Consider the following 23,822-nt stretch of genomic DNA (forward strand, 5'->3'; position numbering starts at 1 on the left):
GTATAAATACACAGGTGATTATTGAAAATCTCGCGCGCTGATTGGTCGAGAAACTCAGATTATCACACGATAATCATCTTCACCGATAATCCAAGATGGCGGCCAGCCGCTTTGTTGCTGTTTCCTAATTTTAAATACGTCTTTTATCTTCTCTTTTTTCCCTTTTTTTGAAAGAATCTCCTGTGTATTTACACTAAAACAATTATTCACCTCAGGCTCAGTGAATATCGGGAATAACAACGTCACGACTTCGTTTCGGCTATTATTCCCCTATACTCACTTCGCCTTCGGCGAATAATTGAAATGACAACAGAAGAAACAAACAAAAGAGAAATGGAAAAATTGGAGTAAATCGGCGGGACATCTGAAAGAAAATGTTGAGTGTAGTTGTAGAAAATGTTAGAATGCATCTGGGCTATGTGACATAAACTATCCAGTACTGTTTCTACAAAGATTATTTCTGTAAATTTTCATTCTAATTCGGATTTCTCATAACGTTATATAACATGAATTTCAAAATTCACAGCATGTACTTCAGCTTGTATTATAATATGATCAGTCCATGTATCTTACATAGATCTATTGTTTTGAAATATTCCAGCCATGATAGTTTCCAGTTTACTTTCCATAAATCGTTCAGGATTCTCTGTTGAATACTGAATAGCTGCAGGTCTTTATTTCTAAATGTCTGCTTGAGTCACTCTTATGGGCAATAGACGATTCCATGCTATGGAGTTAGTTGTGTCAGGAAATTCAGCGAAAAGTTTGATATGTGAGAGAATCGGGAATTTCACATGTGAATCCCATAGTGAAAAGATCGAAAATAGACTTATTTTTACGAGTTTCATATGATTCACAGGACAAAAAACAGAGCGCGGGGTTCCTTTATTCCCATGTAATTCGGCTTTTCAAATGACCTCAATTTTAATTCAATTTTCGAGAACAAATCATCTGTTTTTGCAGTTTTCTTCCTTTTTTTACATTTTAAGTAGTTTTCATGTTTATTTGGTATTTAGATGGAAAAGAATGAACAAGAATTAAGATGAAATGTCAAATTCAACATAAGTTCCCTAATTTTTAATGTGATTCCATGTGCAAATGTGAAATACCCCTCTTGTCATCTCTAGCCAATCAGCGCGCGTATTGATAATGAGAAATTAGATTAAGATGTCATTAACATAACCAAAATGAATGCAATGAATGCAATGAATGCAATGAATGCAATGAATGCAATGAATGCAATGAATGCAATGAATGCAATGAATGCAATGAATGCAATGAATGCAATGAATGCAATGAATGCGATGAATGCAATGAATGCAATGAATGCGATGAATGCGATGAATGCAAGGAATGCAATGAATGAATAATAAAAAAAGTGGAATTCTCTCATCAGCCAATGACTTTTATTATAGTATTTTTTATTCCATTCATTGCAATCATTTGTAAGATCGGATAACGATTATAAAGTGTTAACACAACATCTGGATTTTTCAAGTACAAGAAAGAAATATCAGGGTTACCAGTCACTTGTATTTACCTACTTCTTTTATTCATTCATGTCATCCTACATATCTTTCCAATACAGGTTTATATTACAGCAACATTTCTTAAACATCCACCGCGTCACGCTAAGTGAGAAGACGATTTACAAGCATGAAAAAAAGGCTGCAAAGTTGGCGCAGTAGGTGACTTGTGTCATGAGAGAGTGCCAATGGGGCTTGTAGTTAACTGACAATATTTGGCCAAAAAAAATCTAGATAACTGACAAATAACCTTTTTTTTTTACTAGTTAACAGTTAGTGATAATACATTATTCTGGTCATAATTATGGCCAGCGCTCGTAACATTATTACATCCAACTGAATAAATTATTCCATTTAACTCTTTTATTTCATCAAAATATCCTGGGATTTTTGTAAGCTACCGCTCACTGGTTACAGGACGCGCTGGACGTATGACGTGTTATAGAACCAAACTAATATACTAATTATTTTCGAAGCTGTTTTATAGTTTGGTTTTGTGCTCTTCTCTTGAGCAAGAGAACAAAATAAACAGAGTAATCAATTGATATTGATTCAACGGCAAACATGACGGCTATATATGCATCAGTTACTTGAAATACATCCCAAGAATTGAAAAACTTTAGCAGCGACACTGCTTTAATTATATTTCGACTCTTTCTACTGAACTCTTTCTATAGTGTTCTCTATAACCATGTAGCCCTATTATTACTTTGCTTTGCTGTATATTATGCTACCACAACAACATGTTATCATACAACAGACTTTTAGGATCTGGTATTTAAATTACTTGCGTACACACTGTCTCTTTCTTCCGCTCGCTATCCAAAAGAACTGCTATTCTACTTTATATTTTTTTAAAGAAATCAGAAACAAACTTGTCCACCTTTGTTTTGTGTTATTTTTACTCTCCGCAGGTCTTGTAAGTGTCCAAGTATCGGCAGTCTTCTGATTTAACCCATCTTAGAATATTTGAGGCCGCATTTTCATCTCAGTGAATTTCAGGGATATACGGTTATCGTGAAACGATTTCCAGTTGACACCCTTTGGATTCATTACATTGCCAAGATACCGACCGTTCAGATTTGAAGAATGGCAACCATTGTACCACCAGGCACCAGTGTAAGAAATAGCACGATTCTCACTTCCTTTAGGATCATCATCCCTGTCTCTCGTAGTGAATAACATGTTGTTATGGTATCTCAGTGAGTCTCCTGCATTACCTGAATACGAACCTACACTCATCCTGTAGTTGTCTGACTCACCATTAACACTAAAACTACCATATTTGGCATACTTCCTTATTCCTGCCCAGTCCTCCAGCTCCACGCGCAATGTCGAGGGGGTTCTTGCAGTCAGTCGATGGATGTAGTCATTGCCCAGCCAAAACTCGCCATTCAGGTTCCCAAAACCTGTTTTGTACGGCTGCCAGTAAAGATAAAAGTCTACTGATCCATCTTGTCTTCTCTGTAACACTGTCCACCCCCCTCCGTCAGTTGTCATGTCACAGTAGACTTGAAAGGTTCCTTGACTGTCTGGTTTGATGGTGTACACTCCGTTACGTCTTTCGCCATTCTTGTAGAGATCTGAACAGTCTCGTATTTCTAGTAAAAAAAATATTTCTTATTTCAAATACTCTGTTCTTACTGGTCATTAAAGTATACAGTTTTAAAAAAGACCTTTTTGTTGTCTCCATACTCTTCTCCTTTCTTCTCCTTTTTCTTTTTATTTCTTTTATTTGTCTAATATACCACAGTCGATAACTCTCACTTATCGGTAGAGCGGATTTTGAAAGAAAAATAAAACACTAGACGACTTCAAATCGATCTGAAACTTTACCAGGAGATTGTAAAATGCTACAACGACAGCAGTATGTTTTACGGCCAAAATTGACCCTTATCAAAATTCTCTTGAATGTGCTCGAGGCTTACATGAAAATACAAAAAAGAAAGTCTCAAATTTCATATCGAGGAAAAAAAGGGGAATTCTTTTGTATCATGATCAGTTTTAATGTAGTATTTCTATTGTAGCCTCGCATTATATCAATTTTGAGAAGGGGTCTATTGTTCAGTGAAACTTTGTTGTTGTTGTTGTTGTTTGGGAGGGGGGTGTTTGATTCTTTTATCCTAACTCCAACATTCCCTTACAAACCATGTACGGGAACCTATTTAGGCTGCCTTTTGAGCTGAAAGTAGAGAATTATTATAGTGTTATGAGAGAGAAAATTAATATTTTTACAGACAAACTAAGCAAGACATTAGCTTTCTAATTACTATTACTTATCTTATGAAAACAAGATAAAGAACGATCAATTCACCTGTTCAGCGCATAGCCGTCACGTCGTAAATACATTGTTGGATCGTGTTACGGTCACCAAAAAGTTCCCATACAAATTCACTGAGTTTAAAGAGAAAATTTAGATAGATTTCTTTAGGTAGCTCTCTTAACAGCAGTAAGAAAAGCTTCAACCAAGTAAATAGTTCATTTAATGTTAGTACATTTGTACGGAAATCCGAGAACAATGTCCGAACTTGCTGGTGACCGTAACACAATCCAACACAATTTATACCATTATACCATTATATATATTAGCTATATAAAAGTATCGATATAAGATTTCAGCAAGGCTACCATCACGTACAAGTTTAGATAATGGTATGCATTGAATTCACAAGTAATCCTCTTTTTTACCCCTTTGCTTAGTTATTTTAGCACTATTTAGCACGATATTATCATATTGATTGTAGAATGACACCTGTCATAGAATTATTATGAATAAAGCTCATGTAATAGGCGACTTGCACTAAGAAATCACGTGACTTCTTGGATGGCAAACGCGCGCTATGTAAACAAACATCAAGATGGCCGCCGTCGCACCGGAAGGCGACAAAAACAGGTTAGTACAACCACTTAGACGTAACTTTTTAGCTTTTTTCTACCAAATATTGGTACCCATGGAGTCTTCAAGCATATTTTACTTTTCGATTGGTCCGAAAGAAAAATTCTTACGCTAATTTTTTCACCAAATCCAAAGCCGCTTCCTGTTTGTTATCGCAACTTTTTTTCGTGGTCTTTGACCTGGGACTTGCTTTTAAAGGGTTTTCCCCTAGAAAACTTTAAAAACAATACACAGACTCATGAAATGTTAGTAAACATTTCCATTCCAAGGACGTATTTCATCGTTATTGATCTAATTCTTTAGCGAGCCGGCGAAAAAAGGGTCGCTTGACCTTACCAGGATGCCTGAACTGTCGTTTGGCGACGTAGAGTCATTTGCCAAAAAGACTGGCGGAGGTTCAACGAGTCTGAAAAAAGCCTACAAATTTTTTGCCGAAACAGGATATCTCCATGATTATAAAGGTGAGTTTTTTGGGGAATTAAAATGTACGAAAAAGCTTTAAAAACGGTCAATGCTTGTGCTGTTGTACTAGTTGTTAACTCTGGCTGTACTTTGTCGTGCTTGTATATTCAATGGACTCTGTTAAAATTTGACTTTTTCTCTTAGTTCGCTATAGTCAAGAAGAGGCAACGATAGAGAGTAAATGTTTTCGCTCGATGAAAAAATCAGAGAAGCCACATTCAGTATTTATTGTGTGCCTACTGGAAAACAAGAATTTATATGGGAAATGTTCGTGCGTGGCTGGTGCAGGAGGAGCCTGTCAACATACCCTGGCACTTTTACTATTGATTGCACACTGCAAGCAGCTGGGTCTAACAGCATTGCCCGATGAACTTACCTGCACTATGTCAGCACAAAGGTGGAATATTCCTAGGGGAAAAAAGATCACGCCAGAATGTGTTGATCAAGTGGTTGTCAAGAAAACTAGAGAAGGAGCGGACTATACTAAATCTATAAAGAGCTCTTTGTACTCCCCTGCCTCCCAATACCTGCTGCTAGACTCTACTTACAAAGAAAACCTGAAAGCTCTAGAGCCTGTACCTCTCATATGTACCCTTTTACCTGACATGTCTGATACAAACCTCCCTGCAATTTCTACAAGATTTGGCAAAGTTCCTATAGGTTGCATTTTATCTTATCAACAGAAGCTTACTTCCTCCTATATCATTAATGATTATGCTAATACTGATTTTCCTTCCTTACCATTGACCAGCAACACCTCTTTTACCAATAATTTCAGTTCCTGTTTAAATGCTGAGCAATTAGCTACACTAACCTCCTTAAGAGTTGATGAGGAAATGTCCTTTCATTTAGAAGAAAGAACTAGAGACCAAAGTGAGTGTCAACTTTGGCACACTTTAAGGAAGAAAAGAATAACAGCCAGTAAATTTGGCATAGTAGCTAAAAGACAAGCTAACTTCAAGTCTTTATGCAAGCAACTAGACCCAACCCGTCATGTCCAAACAGCAGCAATGAAGAAGGGAATTGAGATGGAACCATATGCAGCCTATAACTATGCAACCAAAGTAAAAACCAGTTCTGTTAACTTATATCCATGTGGTCTTGTTATTCATCCTGTTTGCCCATGGTTAGGGTGTTCTCCTGATCGCAAGGTCTTTGACATGGAACTAGCCACTGAAAATGCTATGAGTCCTTTTGGTTTGCTTGAAATTAAAGTTGTATGTAAAGATGTTGAAAGCTTACATGATGTGAATTATTTAACTTTTGACAAGGACACCAATCACTTTGCTCTTAAACGAAAACATGAGTTTTTTTACCAAATACAATGTCAGCTAGCTATTACTTGTTTACAATGGTGTGACTTTTTTTGCTTTGTAAGTAGTGATCTTTATTTTCATGAGAGAATTCTATTTGACAGAAATTTTTTTCAAGAGAGCAAAGACAGAGTTGATACCTTTTATTTTACTTACTATATAACATAATGCAATCATCTGTGTTATTTCTTAGGTAAATTCAAATAACACTGAAAAAAGGATAATTTATGCAATACGTAAAAAATATTATTAATAAGTATTGCCATAAAACAACTATTACAATATATTTTATTCAATTAATTTATTTCAAATTAATTTATATCAATTGAAATCTTTTTCATGAAAAGATAAAAAGTTGAATTAATTCAAGAACACCAATTTTAATTAAATTATTTTGCCAATTATATGACTCTTGTTTTCATTATATATATATTACCATAAAACTGAGTAAATTGGCATGAATATTTATTATAAATTTAGACCCTAGGCCCTTGAAGAATCCCTTCTTATTAAGGGGCCTTGGAAGTTAGTCAACAAACATGACACAGTCCACAACTGGTTAACACTTCCTAGTAAAGATAGGGGAACAATGCCATCAAAAATGTGAAATTCTTTTATCCTTCGGATAGCCCTTTCAACATGAATTCTTAACATGGCTATTTTCTTTGTGTCTATGACTTCTTGTGGCTTAAGTTGACTATTTTCTAATAAGTAAGGGGGTATGTTAAGATCTACTGTCTTGTTCACTAAAAGATCATCAATGTCAAAGCCTTTATCAGCCATAATGCTAGTATGGGGCTCTAAAAGATCTAAAATACCGGACTGTGCAGTTATTTCTTTGTCTGAAATTGAGCCTGTATACAGAGAGCTGACAAAGCACACTGCACCATTTGGTGTGATTCCAATCAAGCCTTTAAGAGTGGTTGAGCTCTTGTAGTTGCTGTACATCTGGGATTGCAGTTTCAGGGATGTTGGGACTTGCACTTTTATTTCTGTGCAATCAATAATGCAATGGGTAGTTGGGTATAACATTTTAAATAGGGGGGACATATTTTGTTTAACAGTGTGAAAAGAAGGCCAAATAGGCTGCATCCCAAGGAAGAAGTACAAGTAATTGGCCCAGGTAATAATCTTACGGCTTACAGTTGACTCACTGACATTAAACCTATGTGACAGGTCAAATAGTTTCAACCCCAGTCTTATTCTAACCAAAAATAGGAATAGTTCATCAATAAGTAACATTTTTTTGCTGCCTGGGCGCCCAACTGATATATTACTTCCATAGTAGTATGTCATGGTTTCTGCAGAGGGCTGCACAAATTCATAAAATAAAATAAAATGCTGATATGAAGGAAATCCAGTATAAAATTTGATGGAATTGCTATCATTTGTGAATCTTTCACATCCAAATTTGTAGATCTTCATGGCAGATAATCTGGCCTTCAGTTCTTCTATTTCCTTCTTTAGTTTTGTTATTTCATTTTCAAGAACATCAGTTCCAGTTGTATATCTGTTTCTACAAACAAATGCATAATGATGCTATTAAAAGGAAAGTATTTTGGGTTTTTCATTCAATATAGTGTTATATGTCTATAAATTTTTCTTTAATTTTTAAAGCAACATATATATAAAACAACTAATAAGCAAATTGTACTGAAAAAGATAAAACAAGAGCATTTGTTAAGTTTTGATTTCTCTTTCTCTTTGCATGATTAACATGAATTGTTTATTACTTACATAGCAGCATTTGGCAACTTCCTCACAAGTACGCGTCTGGGAGGCTTGTTGATGGTCCATGCAAACTGAGTTGGTATAGCATGCTTTTTTAATCTTCGGCGCCCACATATATCCTTTTCTTCTTCATATTGATCAGTGTCAAAATGTCTTGAACATACTCTGGTGTTCGATGTTATCTAATCGAGGCATAAATATTCATAAAAACTCGTAAATTATTTCTGCTCACATATGCTTTGTATACAAATAAATTTTTTAGCGAGTTTGACGCTGTAAAATAAGACTGACCAATAAAATCTAGTAAAAAATTTAGTAACGAACAGTAACCAACGTAAAATCTTACCTTAAAGTTTTCTCCGATGTCTCTTCGTATTTTAACAATCCACTGTTTTCTTATTTCCTCTCGACAAGGGAAGCGGTGAAATGACAAACCATCATCACGTCGACCATCGCTTGTGCATTTAGGAACACAACAAACATAGTTGTTTGTTGGTCTACACGAATTGTGAAAATTCGGAATAAGACGATTTTAATTCGCGAAAAGTAAAGCAAAGGATAAAGTCCTGTGTTTAGAGTGTATTGTTTTTAAAGTTTTCTAGGGGAAAACCCTTTAAAAGCAAGTCCCAGGTCAAAGACCACGAAAAAAAGTTGCGATAACAAACAGGAAGCGGCTTTGGATTTGGTGAAAAAATTAGCGTAAGAATTTTTCTTTCGGACCAATCGAAAAGTAAAATATGCTTGAAGACTCCATGGGTACCAATATTTGGTAGAAAAAAGCTAAAAAGTTACGTCTAAGTGGTTGTACTAACCTGTTTTTGTCGCCTTCCGGTGCGACGGCGGCCATCTTGATGTTTGTTTACATAGCGCGCGTTTGCCATCCAAGAAGTCACGTGATTTCTTAGTGCAAGTCGCCTATTAGTTCAACACACGGAGAACACAGAGAGAACAGAAAGTAGAAAAAAGATCCCGGAGCTCGTACCGAGAGCAGTCGTCCCATGACAATAGCGACAAAAAAAGTTCTGATTATATTCAAGAATAAAGTTCGTCTTTGAAACAAATAAAAAAGTTAAAAAGTAAGATATAAGGGGTGAAATGCTAAAATATTTTCTTATCTTAGGCTCACCATTTTGGCAGTTGCTTCCAGTGTATCCTTCCTTACATTTGCAGCGATAGTCCATCCCGTTTATCTAAGGTATACACATTCCTTGGTTAAGACATGGCTCGTCTTCACACGGATTCTATTCAGAAATTAAGATAAACACATTATGAAGTATTCTCAAGACAAATGATTAAATATTGATCTTAAACAATCATGACTACTAAAGTATCTATCTGCGTGCGTTCTAATGTCTAATGTTGTGGTTCTCAATGGAAAATTCCTCTCACGCTTTTCTTATAACTTATGTAAAATAAAAAATATTTGAACTCCAGTTCACATCCCAGAAAAGATGAACATTTATTACTGACGTAGAACGACTGTCAGTAGAAATCGAGTATTGGAAGGTGAAAGTCGAAAAAAATTTTCTCATTCTATTTCCCCAATATCCCTTAGTTTGGTGAACTATTTTCAAATAACATTGAAATGTTCAACAGCTTTTTTTTCAACATCGCAAGAAGTCGATTTTCTGCTCATTAGGCGTTCGGCCGACTATGTGAAGAGGCAAAAATTAGGCATATTTGATGGACTCGTCATTGACAAACGAAGTATTCCCCGCATTTGGCCTATTATTGAGAGCATTATTTTGTCATTTTAAAACGTTAAAAACATGTGGGGAAAACAACATTGAAAACTTATAATGGGCAAAAATGAAATTTTTACAGACATTCGCACTTTGGATTAAAGGAAAGATGATGGTAGTAGTGGCATTATCAGGATTATCAACCAGAAACGACTATTGCTGCAGAGGCAAACTATCTACAAGCCTTTCTAGATTGCACGATATGAATGTCCCAGAAAAAAATCAACATTGCTGATTAAGGATTATCAGAATTCATATACGAATTCGTGCAAAGTTTTGTAGGTCTACTGAGGTCTACTGAACTTACTAATTTGTGCAAGACTTTGTGCAATTTCTTTCAAAGTTTTTCACGGATATATGGTATATACTCTACTAGAAAGATTATAGTATTACGAAGATTAAAGGAAAGATTAATGGTACTAGTGGAGGTATCAAAATTATCAACGAGAGAAACAGTTATTGCTGCAGCAAACTAGCTATGAATAGAAATAGAAATCTTTCTGTACTGCACAATATTTTGGACAAGCATATCTTACCTTGATGTTCAAATGAGTAAATTTCTCGTCCTGTTTCAAATACTTTGTGTTGGTATAGTTATCAGTAGCTATCAGCTCACAGATGTGACGACCGTCCATCTCAGCTGTGATCTTAAAATTGACCGAACGACACCAGGTTGTTTCAACACAAGCGAACACACAATCCATCTTGCTGGAGACTTTGGTAGTCATCTGTTTGACTTTGGTCATGTTGGCGGGTAAAGACAGAAGGTAACCGGGATGGTTATCAAACAACAATCCTGGGTTACGATCATCGCGTGTGTTGGTACTTGTGATATGGTCCACTTTACACAACAGAACAAACAGGAGAATATGAACGAGGAATTCCATGGCTTCGTTTGTAAAATTAGCTGTCTACTCGTTGAGAGTTAGAGCGAGAATGATATACTCAAAGTGTTGCTTTCCTGTATAAAGCCAGTAAATTGGGGTGGTGACGTATGAATAAAATAAATTTATTATATGATTACCTATGAAATATCTATTTTTCTCTATTTCGAAAAATTGATATCTTCACGGAAAGGATTGCCTGAAAAAGCCAAAACATACTTCATTGATAATTATATAATAAACAGAATATTACATGGCCGCTTGGAGATAGGAATTTTATCTTCTCTTGTTGAAAATATCTCACTCGTGAGATATTTTTTCAACACTCGAAGATAAAATTCGTATCTCCGCGCGCCCATGTAATATCCACTATTTAAAAAACTCATTAATAATTCATGAAGGAAACACAAATAGAAATCATGACCATGAAGGAGGTTTTATATCTGATATAGATTCGTCTTCATTTGCATAAACTTTAACTTGGATTTTCTCTATCAAACTTGGTTCATTTCGTAAAGAATTCGGTACAATATGAGAACATACATCAGGAGTTTTTTAAGCCGTTTAATAAACTCGCAGATCGTGTTTTATCGGGTCTAAAACCACTCGGCTGCGCCTCGTGTTTTATACCCGATAAAACACTCCTGCTCGTTTATTAAACAGTACATACATTTATTTGTTTTGAGCTAGCTAGTTTATTCAATTCTAAAATATTAATATTCACAAAAGTGAACGTATTGTCGGTCTGGAACTTTCATCAATTTACTTTAGACTTCCTCTTGTTTAAAAATGATAATAAAAAGAAAGAGAAAAAGAATGGACAAATGGGAAGAGGAGTCCAGTTGATTGTTTATATTTTTGAAGTTATTCTGTGGAAAAATACCACCGGCATGGTACTGAATATATACCTTGTTAGTGTGGCCTGGTGTATCTCTGCTGTTGTTGTGCCTTAACTACGTTCATAACGACCAGCTTGATGAAAATAATTTTTTCATGCCGACAAAATTCTTTGTTTGAGTCATACACATATGTTAATGAATAATCTAACATTACGATTAAAACGGACATTGACCCAATAAAATGATATTATTTCGTATGAAATTGCAAAGCATTACACCGGAATTCCAACTCATACATAGATCGGCTAAGTGTTGAGTGTTGTGAAAAGAGAATTTAAATTTTTTTTAACCACATCTTCGACCCGGATGGGGGGGGGGGGGGGGGGGCACTACCACCCCAACTTGGGTAGAGGTGTGCCGCCAGGACCTCAAAACCCTGACCCTATCCCAGACCTAAAATTTTGATTTTACATACCCTACCCCAGACTAAAACTAAGAATTGTACACCCTATCCCAGACTAAAAGATGGAAAATACGGTTTTACGATCGATTGCAATTAGTATCCCAATTATTTTTTAATTTCTTTTCCAATTTTTGCCAGCACCATCACCAATGACACCGACATCAAATAGAGACAAAATCCACATTTGTCAAACTGACTGACATCTTGTTATTCTTGAATTTCATTTATAAAATAATTGGGATGCTACGCGCGCTGTGATTGGTCGAAAACCATTTTTGATGAGAGTATCAAAACACGCTATCGTCATTTTTAATCTATCGCGCGCGCTCATTGGTCAGTTTGAATAAGACGGCACGTAGGGAGGATTTACTTAGACTTTGCTTTTTTTCGATCTTTTCGCGCGTTTGTTATTTTATAAAACAAATCAAAAACAGTTTTCTGTGTTTGATATTCTGATCAAAACACTTGGGATGTTGGGAGAACACTCGAGAAGCTGGAAACTACTCCGCTACGCGTCGTGGTTTCCTACGCTCCTCTTGTGTTCTCCCAACATCCCGCGTGTTTTGATCAGAGTATCAAACACGGAAAACTGTTTTTGATCTGTTAAATATATAATATAACGTTCACTGATGCCTTGTAATTTTTTTTGGTCATTATTAATCATGTATTTGAAGTCTTCATTGGAAAATTATAAAAAAGTAGCTATTCATTAAGATCAAAATAGTCACAATATGATTTCAGAGGGTGTAGAAAAACTAAAAAGAATAAAAAAACAAAAGTGTTTTTTTTTTTTTTGACAAAGTTTACGTCTTCATTTCATAGATCGATCACACCATAACTGAAGGCGCGGTTTGCTTTCAAAAGTAACAGATGGTCTATTACGCTCCTGATGTCGTGTCCTGAAGTAGACCTGTCGTGGAATTATATAAATAAATTATCAATTTTTTTGATGTTAACTTCCGCTTCTTAGCATTAACTTCTGAAATAACCATCCATGAAGGTTGACAGTTACACCAGATGGTGCATAAAGACTTTTTTTCACCATTTGGTAGGGTAACTATAACTATAACTATAACTATAGAGTAATTTTTATCTAGGCCCTTCCAGATCGAATTATAATTTAGAAGATGATTTTTGCGGAGAAAAACCGAAGAAAAACCCTCGAAGCACAGGAGAGAACCAACGAACTCTACTCACATACGACAAGTCCGAGGAGCAATGAATAATGACAATGAGAAAAAGACTGAAGAAAAGCGGGAAAGAAAAATTGGTTTGTTCAAAACATAATGAGCATGTCTTCATTTTATTGATCAACATGATTCAACTTCAGCTACTTTTTAAACCTTGAAGCCTATAGTGGAAGTATTCACGAAGGTGTAGACGACAGATGCGATGACGGCGCATGGAATTGCTATTGAAACGCTTTGAAGTTCTGATCAGTTATCCAAATGAATAGTATAATAGCTGTTGCATTCAAAAAATTGTATTATTTGTTAACAGTGTAAAATGAATCATCTCATATATCATTGATGTAGAAAGATGGGCTGGTGACGCACAAGGGTGTTTAATTGCTAAAGCGCTCCTGGAAATATGCCATACAAATGAAGGTCTTTATAAAATGAAATTACCCTTGGTCTGTAAGCAGCCAAAGATCCAATGTACAAGACCAAAAGCAGAAATTAGAATAACAAAACAAGCAGCTCCTGGATTCGATCGAGGCTAAGCCCGCATACATTGAAGTTTTAAGAGTCGCCAGTTGTATTTATTATAAAATTTTATTTTGTTTCAAATATTTTAAAATATATTTCAATATCATAAAATATTTCCCCCTCTATTAATAAGGAAATAAAAACACATTTCTTTCGTTTACTTTCACGCTGAAGCTTTGACATTTTTGTTTTCCACCAAAAATAACATCTGCTGCAGTTCGATCAGGTCGATAGCTATTTGAACGAAGCTTTACCAGTTTCAGGTTAGAGACCACTATAGTTCAAAACTCAAAATTTGATTATGGAAAACTGTACTCATAGAAACCTTGTTATCCTGGCATCATGCTTGGTGCTACTGTTGAGTATTGTACAAGAGACAAGTCAAGACAAGCAAGGTAAGAACTGCATAAACCAGTCTAGCGGAAATAAAGGGATTATACAATAGATCTATTATATACAATAATAAAATAAACATTTTTATAAAAATAAATGATATATGAAGAGGAGCTACGTCATTTATCGTGAATGATTTTGCGCATTTCGTGACAAAACAAAATATTTAAATAAATATATATATATACAAAATATAGCAAATACTAGCTCCAGACTATTAGAAAATATGAATAAGTTTTAATTTTGAAAGCAAGTCATAGTACTTTGAGCAGAAAAAGAATTTCAAAAGGCATTCTTGTGTTTGAGGTAGGCGAAGAATGTTAGTAAAACATTTCCTTACTAACATAACATAGGCCTTCAAATTAAAGCTTTGTCAAAAATAAGGCCCCTTGATCCCTTGATTTGCAACGGTTTAAAAGCCCTAGGCCTTCCTAGCCAAGGTACCAAATATAAGACCATATAGCTATTTTGAAAATGGAGCTGTAAACTATATACTTAACTAAAGGCCTAATAGACGTTTTCAAATTAAACTATTTTGTAATTTTAGTTTTTGGTATGGACAATAGTGCAGTCTGAATGTTATCTTACACCGTGAACAAAGGGCTATATTTAAACTAGTGAAAAATTGTTGTTGTTGCTTTTAGAGAGATGTCAGATCAGTTCAACTACAACGGCTTTTGTCGGCGTATTACAATATTAAATAGATATTTTGAAACGGAGAATTTTGCCCTAAAATTGTCCCAACGTTACCCATTTCCATCGCTCTCCGAAAATAGGCCCGCCCAAAAGTAAATTGCACAGTTATGAGCCCGGGTATTAATTTCGGAGATTTAAAGCATTCGAAGTAAAGTAGTGATCACGGAAATCATTACCTATAGCGAAAGTCTTGCGCTCTTTCGAAAGCTTAATCTTGATTCACATGCATGGCAATCAGCTCCAAATATATTCAAAGCTGAATCAAGAAGAAATGACAGATTTTGGAAGTTAAACAACAGTTTTAATCTTGTTTTGGATAAAAACAAATTTTAAGAGCCAAAGAAAATGGAACGAACTACCGGATAGTTCACCATCCCTAGCCATCCCTAGCCATCCCTAGCCATCCCTAGCCATCCCTAGACATGATCTGTACCTCAGCCTGTGCGTCCCGCGGGATTTCTTGTATAGAGGTTTCCGTATAATGCCTTACCATCTTGAATTTCATAACTTGGACTTTTACTTTCAGTGACCTATCTCCTTGGCAGACCCGCGGAGAACTGCACCTTAGTCTGCGCATCCCGAGGGATGTCCTGTATAGAGATTGGCGCATTCCCGAACAATGCATTATCCATCTTCCACTCTATCAATGTGACTTGTACGACGTCTGAAGAGTTGAGTGGGTATGGCTATCCCGACAGTCCTAACTACATTATTTCTGGGGACTGGGAAGGACAATGCATTGGCTTTAAAGGACTGAATGAAACTGCCCATTCTACCCTTTGTGGTATAGGATACAACCCAGCGGTACGAAGGCTTTGCCCGTGTGGAGAACAAATCTGTAAGTATTAGTAGAATGTTGGACCACAGGCAGCCCAACTGTACCCTGCGAACAGAGGTCATTTTTATAATGATAATAACAACAATAATAACATCAATCAAGCCAACTGTAAGTTCCAGAACATATAGGCAAAAAAGCTAAAAAGCTAAAAAATAATGATGATGATGATGATAATAATAATCTAAAATGAGGCTAGCCCTGAGTAAATGAGTATGCAATTAAGAATCACAGTGGTATTCAACTTTCCACATAGTTGTAGGGCCAACTCCATCACCAAAACCAACTTCGTCACGAGAGATGTCTGCGAAAGCTACCACACCCGCTGACGATCAATCAACGACACAGACCAATAACACCATCTCTTCGATCCCCACTCCACCCTACACTCTACCGCTTCCTACTACCCACATCACTATTGAAAACATGGGAACCCTGCGTACAGCTGGTCCTCTCACGTTGTTAAGTACTGTACTATGGATTGCACAGTCTAATTGAAGTTATCTAAACGAAGAGTACGTGAAACTGTGTCATTAAAAATGCAAATTATTTGTGAATCATCTCATATATCATTGGTGTAGAAAGATGGGCTGGTGACGCGCAAGGGGGTTTAATTGCTAAAGCACTCCTGGAAATATGCCATATAAATGAAGGTCTTTACAAAATGAAATTACCCTTGGTCTGTAAGCAGCCAAAGATCCAATGTATAAGATCTTTCCCTTTTAGGCAGGGCAGCTCATTTTTGGCCAACTTGCTTTTTATTATCTTCTTCTTCCATCCCTTCCAACCCTCCCCGGCCCCTCCTTTAACTTCCAATATTCACTCCAAAAAGCTGTCTTTTGATAATCTGCTCGACAATCACTTGTATTTACCTACTTCTTTTATTCATTCATGTTTCTACATATCCTTTCAATACAGGTTTATACTACGGCAACATTTCTTAAACATCCACCGCGTCAGAGAAGACGATTTACAAGCACGAAAAAAGGCTGCAAAGTTGACGCAGCAGCGGGTCTCATCTGGTCTCCTCTCCCTATCTCCTTCTACTAGCTACGCAGGTTAACATCAAAATATCTTTGTAAGCTCCATTGACTGGTTTAATACAGGACACACTGCTTTTACCTACTATAGAACCAAACTGATATATATGTACTGCTATTTTCCCCCCCGAAGCATAAGGACAAAATAAACAGGCTAATCGTTTGATAACTGGTTCAACAAACATGAAGGCTTTGCACCCTACTTCATATGAACCTCAAGAATGGACTACTTGGACAATACGGAGGCCATCTTGCCAAGGGGTAAAACAAAACAAAGATGGCGGAAAATATATAGAGTTTCGGAAGTGCAGTGCTATTTCATCTTTTGTTGTATTCTCTTGTGGTGAGCTGTTTATAATATCAATCGACGTCTTTACTGTAACAAAGTGTTAAGCTTTAGATATAGGTTCGTTTTTTTCATTTGCCCCATAATGCCTTGCGATCCAAGATGGCCGCTGCATTGTCGACGTAATCCATTGAAAAAACTCTAGCAGTGATACTTATGTAAGAATATGTAGGGATCTCTAGTCTGCAGAGCTTGTTTTATTGATCCTTGTCTTAGACGCTACTCTGTACAAGTTGAGTGTTTTGATCTAACTACGCAAACTAAAGCAGAGTCAGGTAGACCAGAAGGCCAACTTTCTTTATTCGCCTGTGGCTGTCCGTCGGGATTCCTTACTCTGCCACTGTCCTTACTTAGGTCTGTACCTCCCAGTACAACCCAAACTACAACCTTAGCCTTATTTACAGCTATGTAAAAATTTAATCCGTAGAAATAGCTAAATGGCTCGTTCTTATATAACAATGTTCTCTACTCGAAGATTGAAAAGTAATTGTATACTTTGCCGTATATTATGCTACCACAACAACATGTTATACAACAGACTTTTAGATCCGGTATTTGAAATTACTTGTGTCGGGGTTGCAATTTAAGGTATGTGGCTAATTTAGTAAAAAGGAATTAGGAACCTTTCTGAGACAGTTATTTGATACTTTGATTCTAAAGAAAGGAAATGATGTGTCCCGAGCTCGTTTTCGATAACTCACTGACTGTCTCTTTCTTCCGCTCGCTGTCCAAAAGAACTACTATTCTACTTTGTATTTTCTCAAATGAATAAAAATCTTGCAAGTTGTATACTATTTTTTGTGTTGTTTCTACTCTCCGGCAGACTTGTCAGTGTCTAGGTATCGGCAGTCTTCTCAATCATCACCTTAGCTTATAATGTCTGGGGACGCATTTTCATCTCAGTGAATTTTAGAGATAAATAGGTATAGTCAAAATGATACCAGACGACTCCCGAAGCATTTATTACATTCCCGAGATACCGACCGTTTGGATTTGACCTATGACAATCATTGTACCACCAGGCACCAGTGAAAGTAGTGGCACAGTTCTCGCTTTCTCTAGGATCATTATCCATGTCTTTTGTACTGAACGTCATGTTCTTATGGTGGTCCAGCGAGTCTCCAGCATTACCTGAATACGAACCTACACTCAGCGTATAGTTGTTTGACTCACCATTAACACTAAAACTACCATATTTGGCATACTTCCTTGTTTCTGCCCAGTCCTCCAGCTCCACGCGCAATGTCGAGGGGGTTCTTGCGGTCAGTCGATGGATGTAGTCATTGCCCAGCCAAAACTCGCCATTCAGGTTCCCAAAACCTGTTTTGTACGGCTGCCAGCCAAGATAAAAGTCTACTGATCCATCTTGTCTTCTCTGTAACACTGTCCACCCCCCTCCGTCAGTTGTCATGTCACAGTAGACTTTAAAGATTCCTTGACTGTCTGGTTTGATGGTGTACACTCCGTTACGTCTTTCGCCATTCTTGTAGAGATCTGAACAGTCGACTGGCATTACTAGTAAAAATGTTATCTTATTTCAAATACTCTGTTCTTACATGTTATTAAGTTAAAAAAAAAGTTTTTTATCTCTACACTATTTTCTTTTCATTTATTTCTTTCATTTATATTATAACTCCCATATATTCCCTAACAAACCATACACGGGAACCTTGTTTGGGCTGCCTTTTAAATTGACAGTAGGTAATGATATTATAAAGACAAAATGGTTTATTCATCATATTCGAGAATAAATCTCGTCTTTAAAATAAATTTTTAAAATGTAATTTTTTTTATCTTAGGCTCACCATTTTGGCATTTATTTCCAGTGTATCCTTCCTCGCATTTGCAGCGATAGTCCATCCCGTTTATCTCAGGTATACATATTCCTTGGTTAAGACACGACTCGTCCTCGCAAGGATTCTAAATCAGAAAGGATAAATATAAGATAAAGTATTCACTGAAGGCAAATAATTGAATATTAATCCTGAATAATAATGAATAATAAAATATCTATTAAAGTGCCTATGACCCCTAACTCAATGTTTTCAGCGAAGTTAAAAGTTAAATAGTAAAATATTATTATACGATTTGAGTGATGCATCTTGGAGATATCAAGGTTTATACTTCCAGTATGCTACTAAGTGTGTTGTCATGGTAGGAAAACTTACATTGAGTTAGGAGTCATAGGCACTTTAAACTAATTTTCAGCCTTCCCGCCATGTTCCCATGACAATCATGACGTCATCGTATTCGAAAAATTTCGGGTTCGAAATGTTCTCCGTCCACACTAATACGGCTAGCCGGCGTTTTCAAATCGTTCCACTCTGGAGACCGTATTCGAAAAAAAATCGTTTTCGGTGAAGAATTGTTCCGGATTCGTCCGGACTAGTGTGGACGGTAGGCCGAACCGAATAAATAAAAATTCGGATTCAAATTTATCCGGCATAGTGTGGACGGGGCCTAAAGCACAATGGTTCGGCCATTTTGCTCATTTACATCTCTTTCTCTATCCCGTATGTTGGGGGTACTATAAAAAATTAATGACAGCAACGAGGAAAGTGTTATTTTTGGAAGAAAGCCAGTTTATAAATAATTACTAAATAACTTCGGTACCAGTTTTCTAAATCATTTCCCTTGAAAACTATACTGAGATAATTCCGGTAGATAGATCACCTAGAAGATGAAAAGATTATAATTTGATAGTTCAAATGTCCAAACGTTATTCACGGATAAGTTGTCAATCATCAACTATGCAGCTTCCAATACAGCGATTTTAGATATCGAATTAAAAAAACTCTTTGCAAAATTTGTTTTCACTCGTTCGTTTTATGATACTTCACCTCGTAAATAATAAAAACCGTACGCGTGCACTTTCCATGTAGTGATCTCATACATATACCATTACATGGTTATTCCATGGATTACATAGCTTTAAGATAGGATTAAAAATTATAAAAATATACTTGAAAACTAAATTAATGTTGTGGTTCTCAATGGAAACTCCATTTGAAGTCCCAGAAAACAATGAACATATGTTAAGAAATAAAAGAAATATGATGGTTAGTGGAGTTATCAAGATTATCAATTACCTTGATGTTCAAATGAGTAAATTTCTCGTCCTGTTTTAAATACTTTGGGTTGGTATAGTTACCAGTAGCTGTTAGCTCACAGATGTGACGACCGTCCATCTCAGCTATGATCTTAAAATTGACCGAACGACACCAAGATGTCCCAACACAAGCGAACACACAATCCATCTTGCTGGAGACTTTGGTAGTCATTTGTTTGACTTTGGTCATGTTGGCGGGTAAAGACAGAAGGTAACCAGGATGGTTATCAAACAACATTCCTGGGTTACGATCATCGCGTGTGTTGGTACTTGTGATATGGTCCACTTTACACAACAGAACAAACAGGAGAATTAGAACGAGGAATTCCATGGCTTTGTAAAATTAGCTGTCTACTCGTCGAGAGTTAGAGCAAGAATGATATACTCAAAGTATTGCTCTCCTGTATGAAAAAATATTGATGTGGTAACAGTATGACGTTTGAATAAAATACAAATTTATTTATCTTTAATGATTTCATCCCGTTCTATAAGAATAATATTTACAAAAGTGAACCTATTGTCGGTCTGGAGCTCATCAATTCCCTTTTAACTTCCTGCTCTTTGAGGGGGTAAAAGGCAGTCTATGAATACAAGTATCTAAGTACCTGCAGCTTTGCTGGTAAATAATCATTATTTACCAGCAAAGCTGCAGGTACTTTAGATACTTGTATTCATAGTTATGAACCATTTTCTTGAGATTCTTTAGGATATTTACCGCATGTTTATTTATTATCATTTATATTATCACGCAAATTTTCCATACTTATGTAATAGTTTGATCATGTATACTTTAATTATTGATTATCGAGTCCCTATTGTTTGCACGTATATATAATATTATTTATTTATTGAGAAAAATTTCAGATATATAAAGCCGCCAAATGGATATGCTAAAATAAAGTAGTTATTATTTATTAGTATAAATTGAAAATCTCGCGCGCTGATTGGTCGAGAAACTCAGATTATCACACGATAATCATCTTCACCGATAATCCAAAATGGCGGCCAGCCGCTTTGTTGCTGTTTTCCCTAATTTTAATTGTGTCTTTTATCTTCTTTTTTCCCCATTTTTGGAAAGAATCACCTGTGTATTTATACTAAAACCATTATTCACCTCAGGCTCAGTGAATATCGGCAATAACAACCTCAACCTTCGTTTCGGTTATTATTCCCCTATACTCACTTCGCCTTCGGCGAATAATTGAAATGACAACAGAAGAAACAAACAAAAGAGAAATGGAAAAATTGGAGTAAATCGGCGTGACATCTGAAAGAAAATGTTGAGTGTAGTTGTAGAAAATGTTAGAATGCATCTGGGCTATGTGACATACACTATCCAGTATTGTTATATAGCTACGAAATTTTCCGATATAACGAACACTCTCATTGGTTGAAAGATGACCACGTGACCTTAGTTAAATCTAAACGTATCCCGAACGGGTTGGGATATAACTTGCACGTGATAATAAACGTGAAAATAAACAAGTGCACGTGATCAGAACGTGAAAATCGCTGATGGCGTGATATTTTCCACCAATCGAAAACGACAGAGCGGGAGCAGATATTCTGCTTGAATTTTCAGTACAAATGGAGCTCGAAGCGAAACAGTAGAGATTTTCCAGTGTTTCTACAGAGAAATTACAAACTTTTATTGGGAAAAAGGATTCGGAAAATACCGCGAAAAAAGGGACTAAAAATGCTAATGCTACTCTCCTCGCTTTTTGGTAGAGAAATACAAGGCCGTATGTGAGTTGTATTTGTAAAATCATGGTCAGTTTTCATGCATTTAGCTTGCTAAATAAAGTTCTTATTTCGTAAACTGACTTCTCAATGTTTCTTAATTGCTATATAACAAAACACTTAATGTCTGGTCGCGAGGGAAATTAGTTAGTTTTGTTTTCCTCGAGTCTAGATGTTTCCCTCGGCTTCGCCTCGTGAAACATCGAGACTCTCGGGAAAACAAAACGAACTATTTCCCTCGCGACCAGACATTAAGTGTATACTTTTTCTACAAATTGAGATTATTTCTGTAAATTTTCATTCTAATTCGGATTTCTCATATATAATGTTATATATCATAAATTTCAAAATTCACAGCATGTGCTTCAGCTCGTATTATAATATGATCAGTCCATGTACCTTACAGCGGATCCACAATAGGTTTGGCGCGATGCGGGATTTGCCTTTTTTTGAAGGCGGGATTCGGGATTTGAGCTAAAATCCGAGCGGGATGCGGGATTCGGAATCAGTGGCCGGGAATTTGTGATTTCTAGGTGTCGGGATTCGGGAAATTGCTAGGATTTTCGACGGGATACGGGATTTAACTTCACCTCGTGACCCGACTGATGTGATCTGATTTACATAAAAAAAGCCTGTCAAACATATCTATTAACACTTAAGTATATTTACCTATTTCTCTTTATATCGTGGTCCGCGACCTTCTCTGGTGACTCCGTTAGACCTTCGTAATCAACACTATTTATCTCTCTTGTCTCTCTTTATACTTGAACTCAATGACTTCAAGAGCGCCCTAGATAGAAACTGTTGACCCATCTACTCAGAATACTCAGGCAGTGGCTCAAGGAACAGAAATAGACGTCATAAACTGTGTGGCAAAAAATATATCATGAAAAGGGGGCAAGCGGGAATTCGTTTCTTCGCAGGGAAAAATTTAGAGAACAAATATCCAGAAATATAAAAACCATAAAAACTCTAAAAACAACAATCGTTGTAGTTAACTGACAATATTTGGCCAAAAAAAATCAAGCTAACTGACAAATAACCTTTTATTTTTACTAGTTAACAGTTACTAGTTACCAGCGCTCGTTAAATTATTACATCCAACTGAATAAATTATTCCATTTAACTCTTTTATTTCATCAAAATATCCTGGGATTTTTGTAAGCTCCCGCTGACTGGTTACAGGACGCGCTGGACGTATGACGTGTTATAGAACCAAACTAATATACTAATCATTTTCGAATCTGTTTTATAGTTTGGTTTTGTGCTCTTCTCTTGAGCATAAGAGGACAAAATAAACAGAGTTATCATATACGGGGCAAAATTACTCGATGCTGATTGGCAAATGAAGGAGGGCTTTTTTTCCCGTAATTCGGGGCCGAATTACTAGAAAATGATTGGTAGTTCAGTTGCTTAGCAACGCTCATAAACTGCAAACTTTTCTTTTTCAAAATGGCTTCCCGTTTTGCATTGGCAAACGATAAGAAAACTAAAAAATTCAACACTGGAAAGAGTACAGGTGTTTGGATAATTTTTTCCCGTAAATAGGCCTCGAAAAGGCTAGTAAAGTAGTCCCAAATGTGTACAACTTCACCTGCTCCAAATGTGATTTTGAACACCATCGCTGGAAATAATTCAACACAATCATCTTGGTCTGGACTTAAAACACCACTTTAATCGGCTTCTTACTTTGGATTCTGATTCAGATTAAGAACTTTGTTGGTAGGAATCTAGTTTTATGCATGTTTTTATGGGTTTTGACGGGATATTTTACGTTTGCCATTCTTTCGGTGAAGCACTTTTTTTTCAAGATTTATAACAGTTCATTCAGTGGGATCCAAGGGAAACTTGCCAAATATTTATTGTTTAAACTCAGTAATCTATGATATTCTTTTGTAAAGGAGAAAACCTTTAAGTATTATTGTCCAAAGCTTGATAGAAGAGAGCAAATGTAATGAAGAAACACATTTGAATTCTGAATAAAATTCTTTTGAACCATAACTACTTTTGATTTGTAGTTCAGAATAAATGACAACGCACGGGCATCATATTGGTTGGTAATCGTATGGTTCCTCGTTAATTTAAGGATTAATTTCAC

At 36.2% G+C, this 23,822-nt stretch overlaps 5 protein-coding genes across 5 annotated transcripts; 2 read left to right on the top strand and 3 right to left on the bottom strand.

Moving 5' to 3' along the window:
• Positions 1 to 1,530: 1,530 nt before the first annotated feature.
• Positions 1,531 to 11,497, bottom strand: LOC116308950 (ryncolin-1-like). The gene is made up of 4 exons (XM_089031645.1): positions 11,463 to 11,497; positions 10,207 to 10,511; positions 9,055 to 9,169; positions 1,531 to 3,127 (listed from the first exon to the last, which is right to left on the bottom strand). The coding sequence occupies exons 3-4, from the start codon at positions 9,107 to 9,109 to the stop codon at positions 2,487 to 2,489; spliced, it is 696 nt and encodes a 231-aa protein (XP_088887771.1). The 5' UTR covers positions 9,110 to 9,169; positions 10,207 to 10,511; positions 11,463 to 11,497; the 3' UTR covers positions 1,531 to 2,486.
• LOC148910177 (uncharacterized) lies at positions 4,315 to 6,463 on the top strand. The gene is made up of 3 exons (XM_089031642.1): positions 4,315 to 4,419; positions 4,726 to 4,883; positions 5,029 to 6,463. The coding sequence occupies exons 1-3, from the start codon at positions 4,385 to 4,387 to the stop codon at positions 6,363 to 6,365; spliced, it is 1,530 nt and encodes a 509-aa protein (XP_088887768.1). The 5' UTR covers positions 4,315 to 4,384; the 3' UTR covers positions 6,366 to 6,463.
• LOC148910178 (uncharacterized) lies at positions 6,646 to 8,844 on the bottom strand. Its single transcript, XM_089031643.1, has 4 exons — positions 8,741 to 8,844; positions 8,275 to 8,425; positions 7,935 to 8,110; positions 6,646 to 7,713 (listed from the first exon to the last, which is right to left on the bottom strand). Exons 1-4 carry the CDS (start codon positions 8,773 to 8,775, stop codon positions 6,681 to 6,683), a joined length of 1,395 nt encoding a protein of 464 aa, XP_088887769.1. The 5' UTR covers positions 8,776 to 8,844; the 3' UTR covers positions 6,646 to 6,680.
• Positions 11,498 to 12,849: 1,352 nt separating the features above from the next.
• Positions 12,850 to 17,664, top strand: LOC116308951 (uncharacterized). Its single transcript, XM_031719467.2, has 4 exons — positions 12,850 to 13,960; positions 15,181 to 15,492; positions 15,746 to 16,004; positions 16,408 to 17,664. The coding sequence occupies exons 1-3, from the start codon at positions 13,867 to 13,869 to the stop codon at positions 15,985 to 15,987; spliced, it is 648 nt and encodes a 215-aa protein (XP_031575327.1). The 5' UTR covers positions 12,850 to 13,866; the 3' UTR covers positions 15,988 to 16,004; positions 16,408 to 17,664.
• Positions 16,352 to 20,339, bottom strand: LOC116308952 (ficolin-2-like). The gene is made up of 3 exons (XM_089031644.1): positions 19,965 to 20,339; positions 18,681 to 18,795; positions 16,352 to 18,390 (listed from the first exon to the last, which is right to left on the bottom strand). Exons 1-3 carry the CDS (start codon positions 20,313 to 20,315, stop codon positions 17,747 to 17,749), a joined length of 1,110 nt encoding a protein of 369 aa, XP_088887770.1. The 5' UTR covers positions 20,316 to 20,339; the 3' UTR covers positions 16,352 to 17,746.
• Positions 20,340 to 23,822: the final 3,483 nt, after the last annotated feature.

Source organism: Actinia tenebrosa, unplaced genomic scaffold, assembly GCF_029948245.1.
Source record: "Actinia tenebrosa isolate PJP-AT-01 unplaced genomic scaffold, QUT_ActTen_1.0 PGA_scaffold17__23_contigs__length_9995812, whole genome shotgun sequence".
NCBI classification, from domain to species: domain Eukaryota; kingdom Metazoa; phylum Cnidaria; class Anthozoa; order Actiniaria; family Actiniidae; genus Actinia; species Actinia tenebrosa.

Excerpts from the sequence above, each read along its gene's own strand:
- LOC148910177 (XM_089031642.1), top strand. The coding sequence starts at position 4,385 with ATGGCCGCCGTCGCACCGGAAGGCGACAAAAACAG. Across the intron at positions 4,420-4,725 it reads CCGGAAGGCGACAAAAACAG|CGAGCCGGCGAAAAAAGGGT; the intron begins GTTAGTACAACC and ends CTAATTCTTTAG. Across the intron at positions 4,884-5,028 it reads ATATCTCCATGATTATAAAG|TTCGCTATAGTCAAGAAGAG; the intron begins GTGAGTTTTTTG and ends TTTTTCTCTTAG.
- LOC148910178 (XM_089031643.1), bottom strand. The coding sequence starts at position 8,775 with ATGGCCGCCGTCGCACCGGAAGGCGACAAAAACAG. Across the intron at positions 8,426-8,740 it reads CCGGAAGGCGACAAAAACAG|ACCAACAAACAACTATGTTT; the intron begins GTTAGTACAACC and ends CAATTCGTGTAG. Across the intron at positions 7,714-7,934 it reads AAGTTGCCAAATGCTGCTAT|AAACAGATATACAACTGGAA; the intron begins GTAAGTAATAAA and ends ATTTGTTTGTAG.
- LOC116308950 (XM_089031645.1), bottom strand. The coding sequence starts at position 9,109 with ATGGACTATCGCTGCAAATGTAAGGAAGGATACACTGGAAGCAACTGC. Across the intron at positions 3,128-9,054 it reads TGGAAGCAACTGCCAAAATG|AAATACGAGACTGTTCAGAT; the intron begins GTGAGCCTAAGA and ends TTTTTTTACTAG.
- LOC116308951 (XM_031719467.2), top strand. The coding sequence starts at position 13,867 with ATGGAAAACTGTACTCATAGAAACCTTGTTATCCTGGCATCATGCTTG. Across the intron at positions 13,961-15,180 it reads GACAAGTCAAGACAAGCAAG|TGACCTATCTCCTTGGCAGA; the intron begins GTAAGAACTGCA and ends TTTTACTTTCAG. Across the intron at positions 15,493-15,745 it reads CCCGTGTGGAGAACAAATCT|TTGTAGGGCCAACTCCATCA; the intron begins GTAAGTATTAGT and ends CTTTCCACATAG.
- LOC116308952 (XM_089031644.1), bottom strand. The coding sequence starts at position 20,315 with ATGGAATTCCTCGTTCTAATTCTCCTGTTTGTTCTGTTGTGTAAAGTG. Across the intron at positions 18,796-19,964 it reads TTACTCATTTGAACATCAAG|AATCCTTGCGAGGACGAGTC; the intron begins GTAATTGATAAT and ends TTTCTGATTTAG. Across the intron at positions 18,391-18,680 it reads TGGAAATAAATGCCAAAATG|TAATGCCAGTCGACTGTTCA; the intron begins GTGAGCCTAAGA and ends CATTTTTACTAG.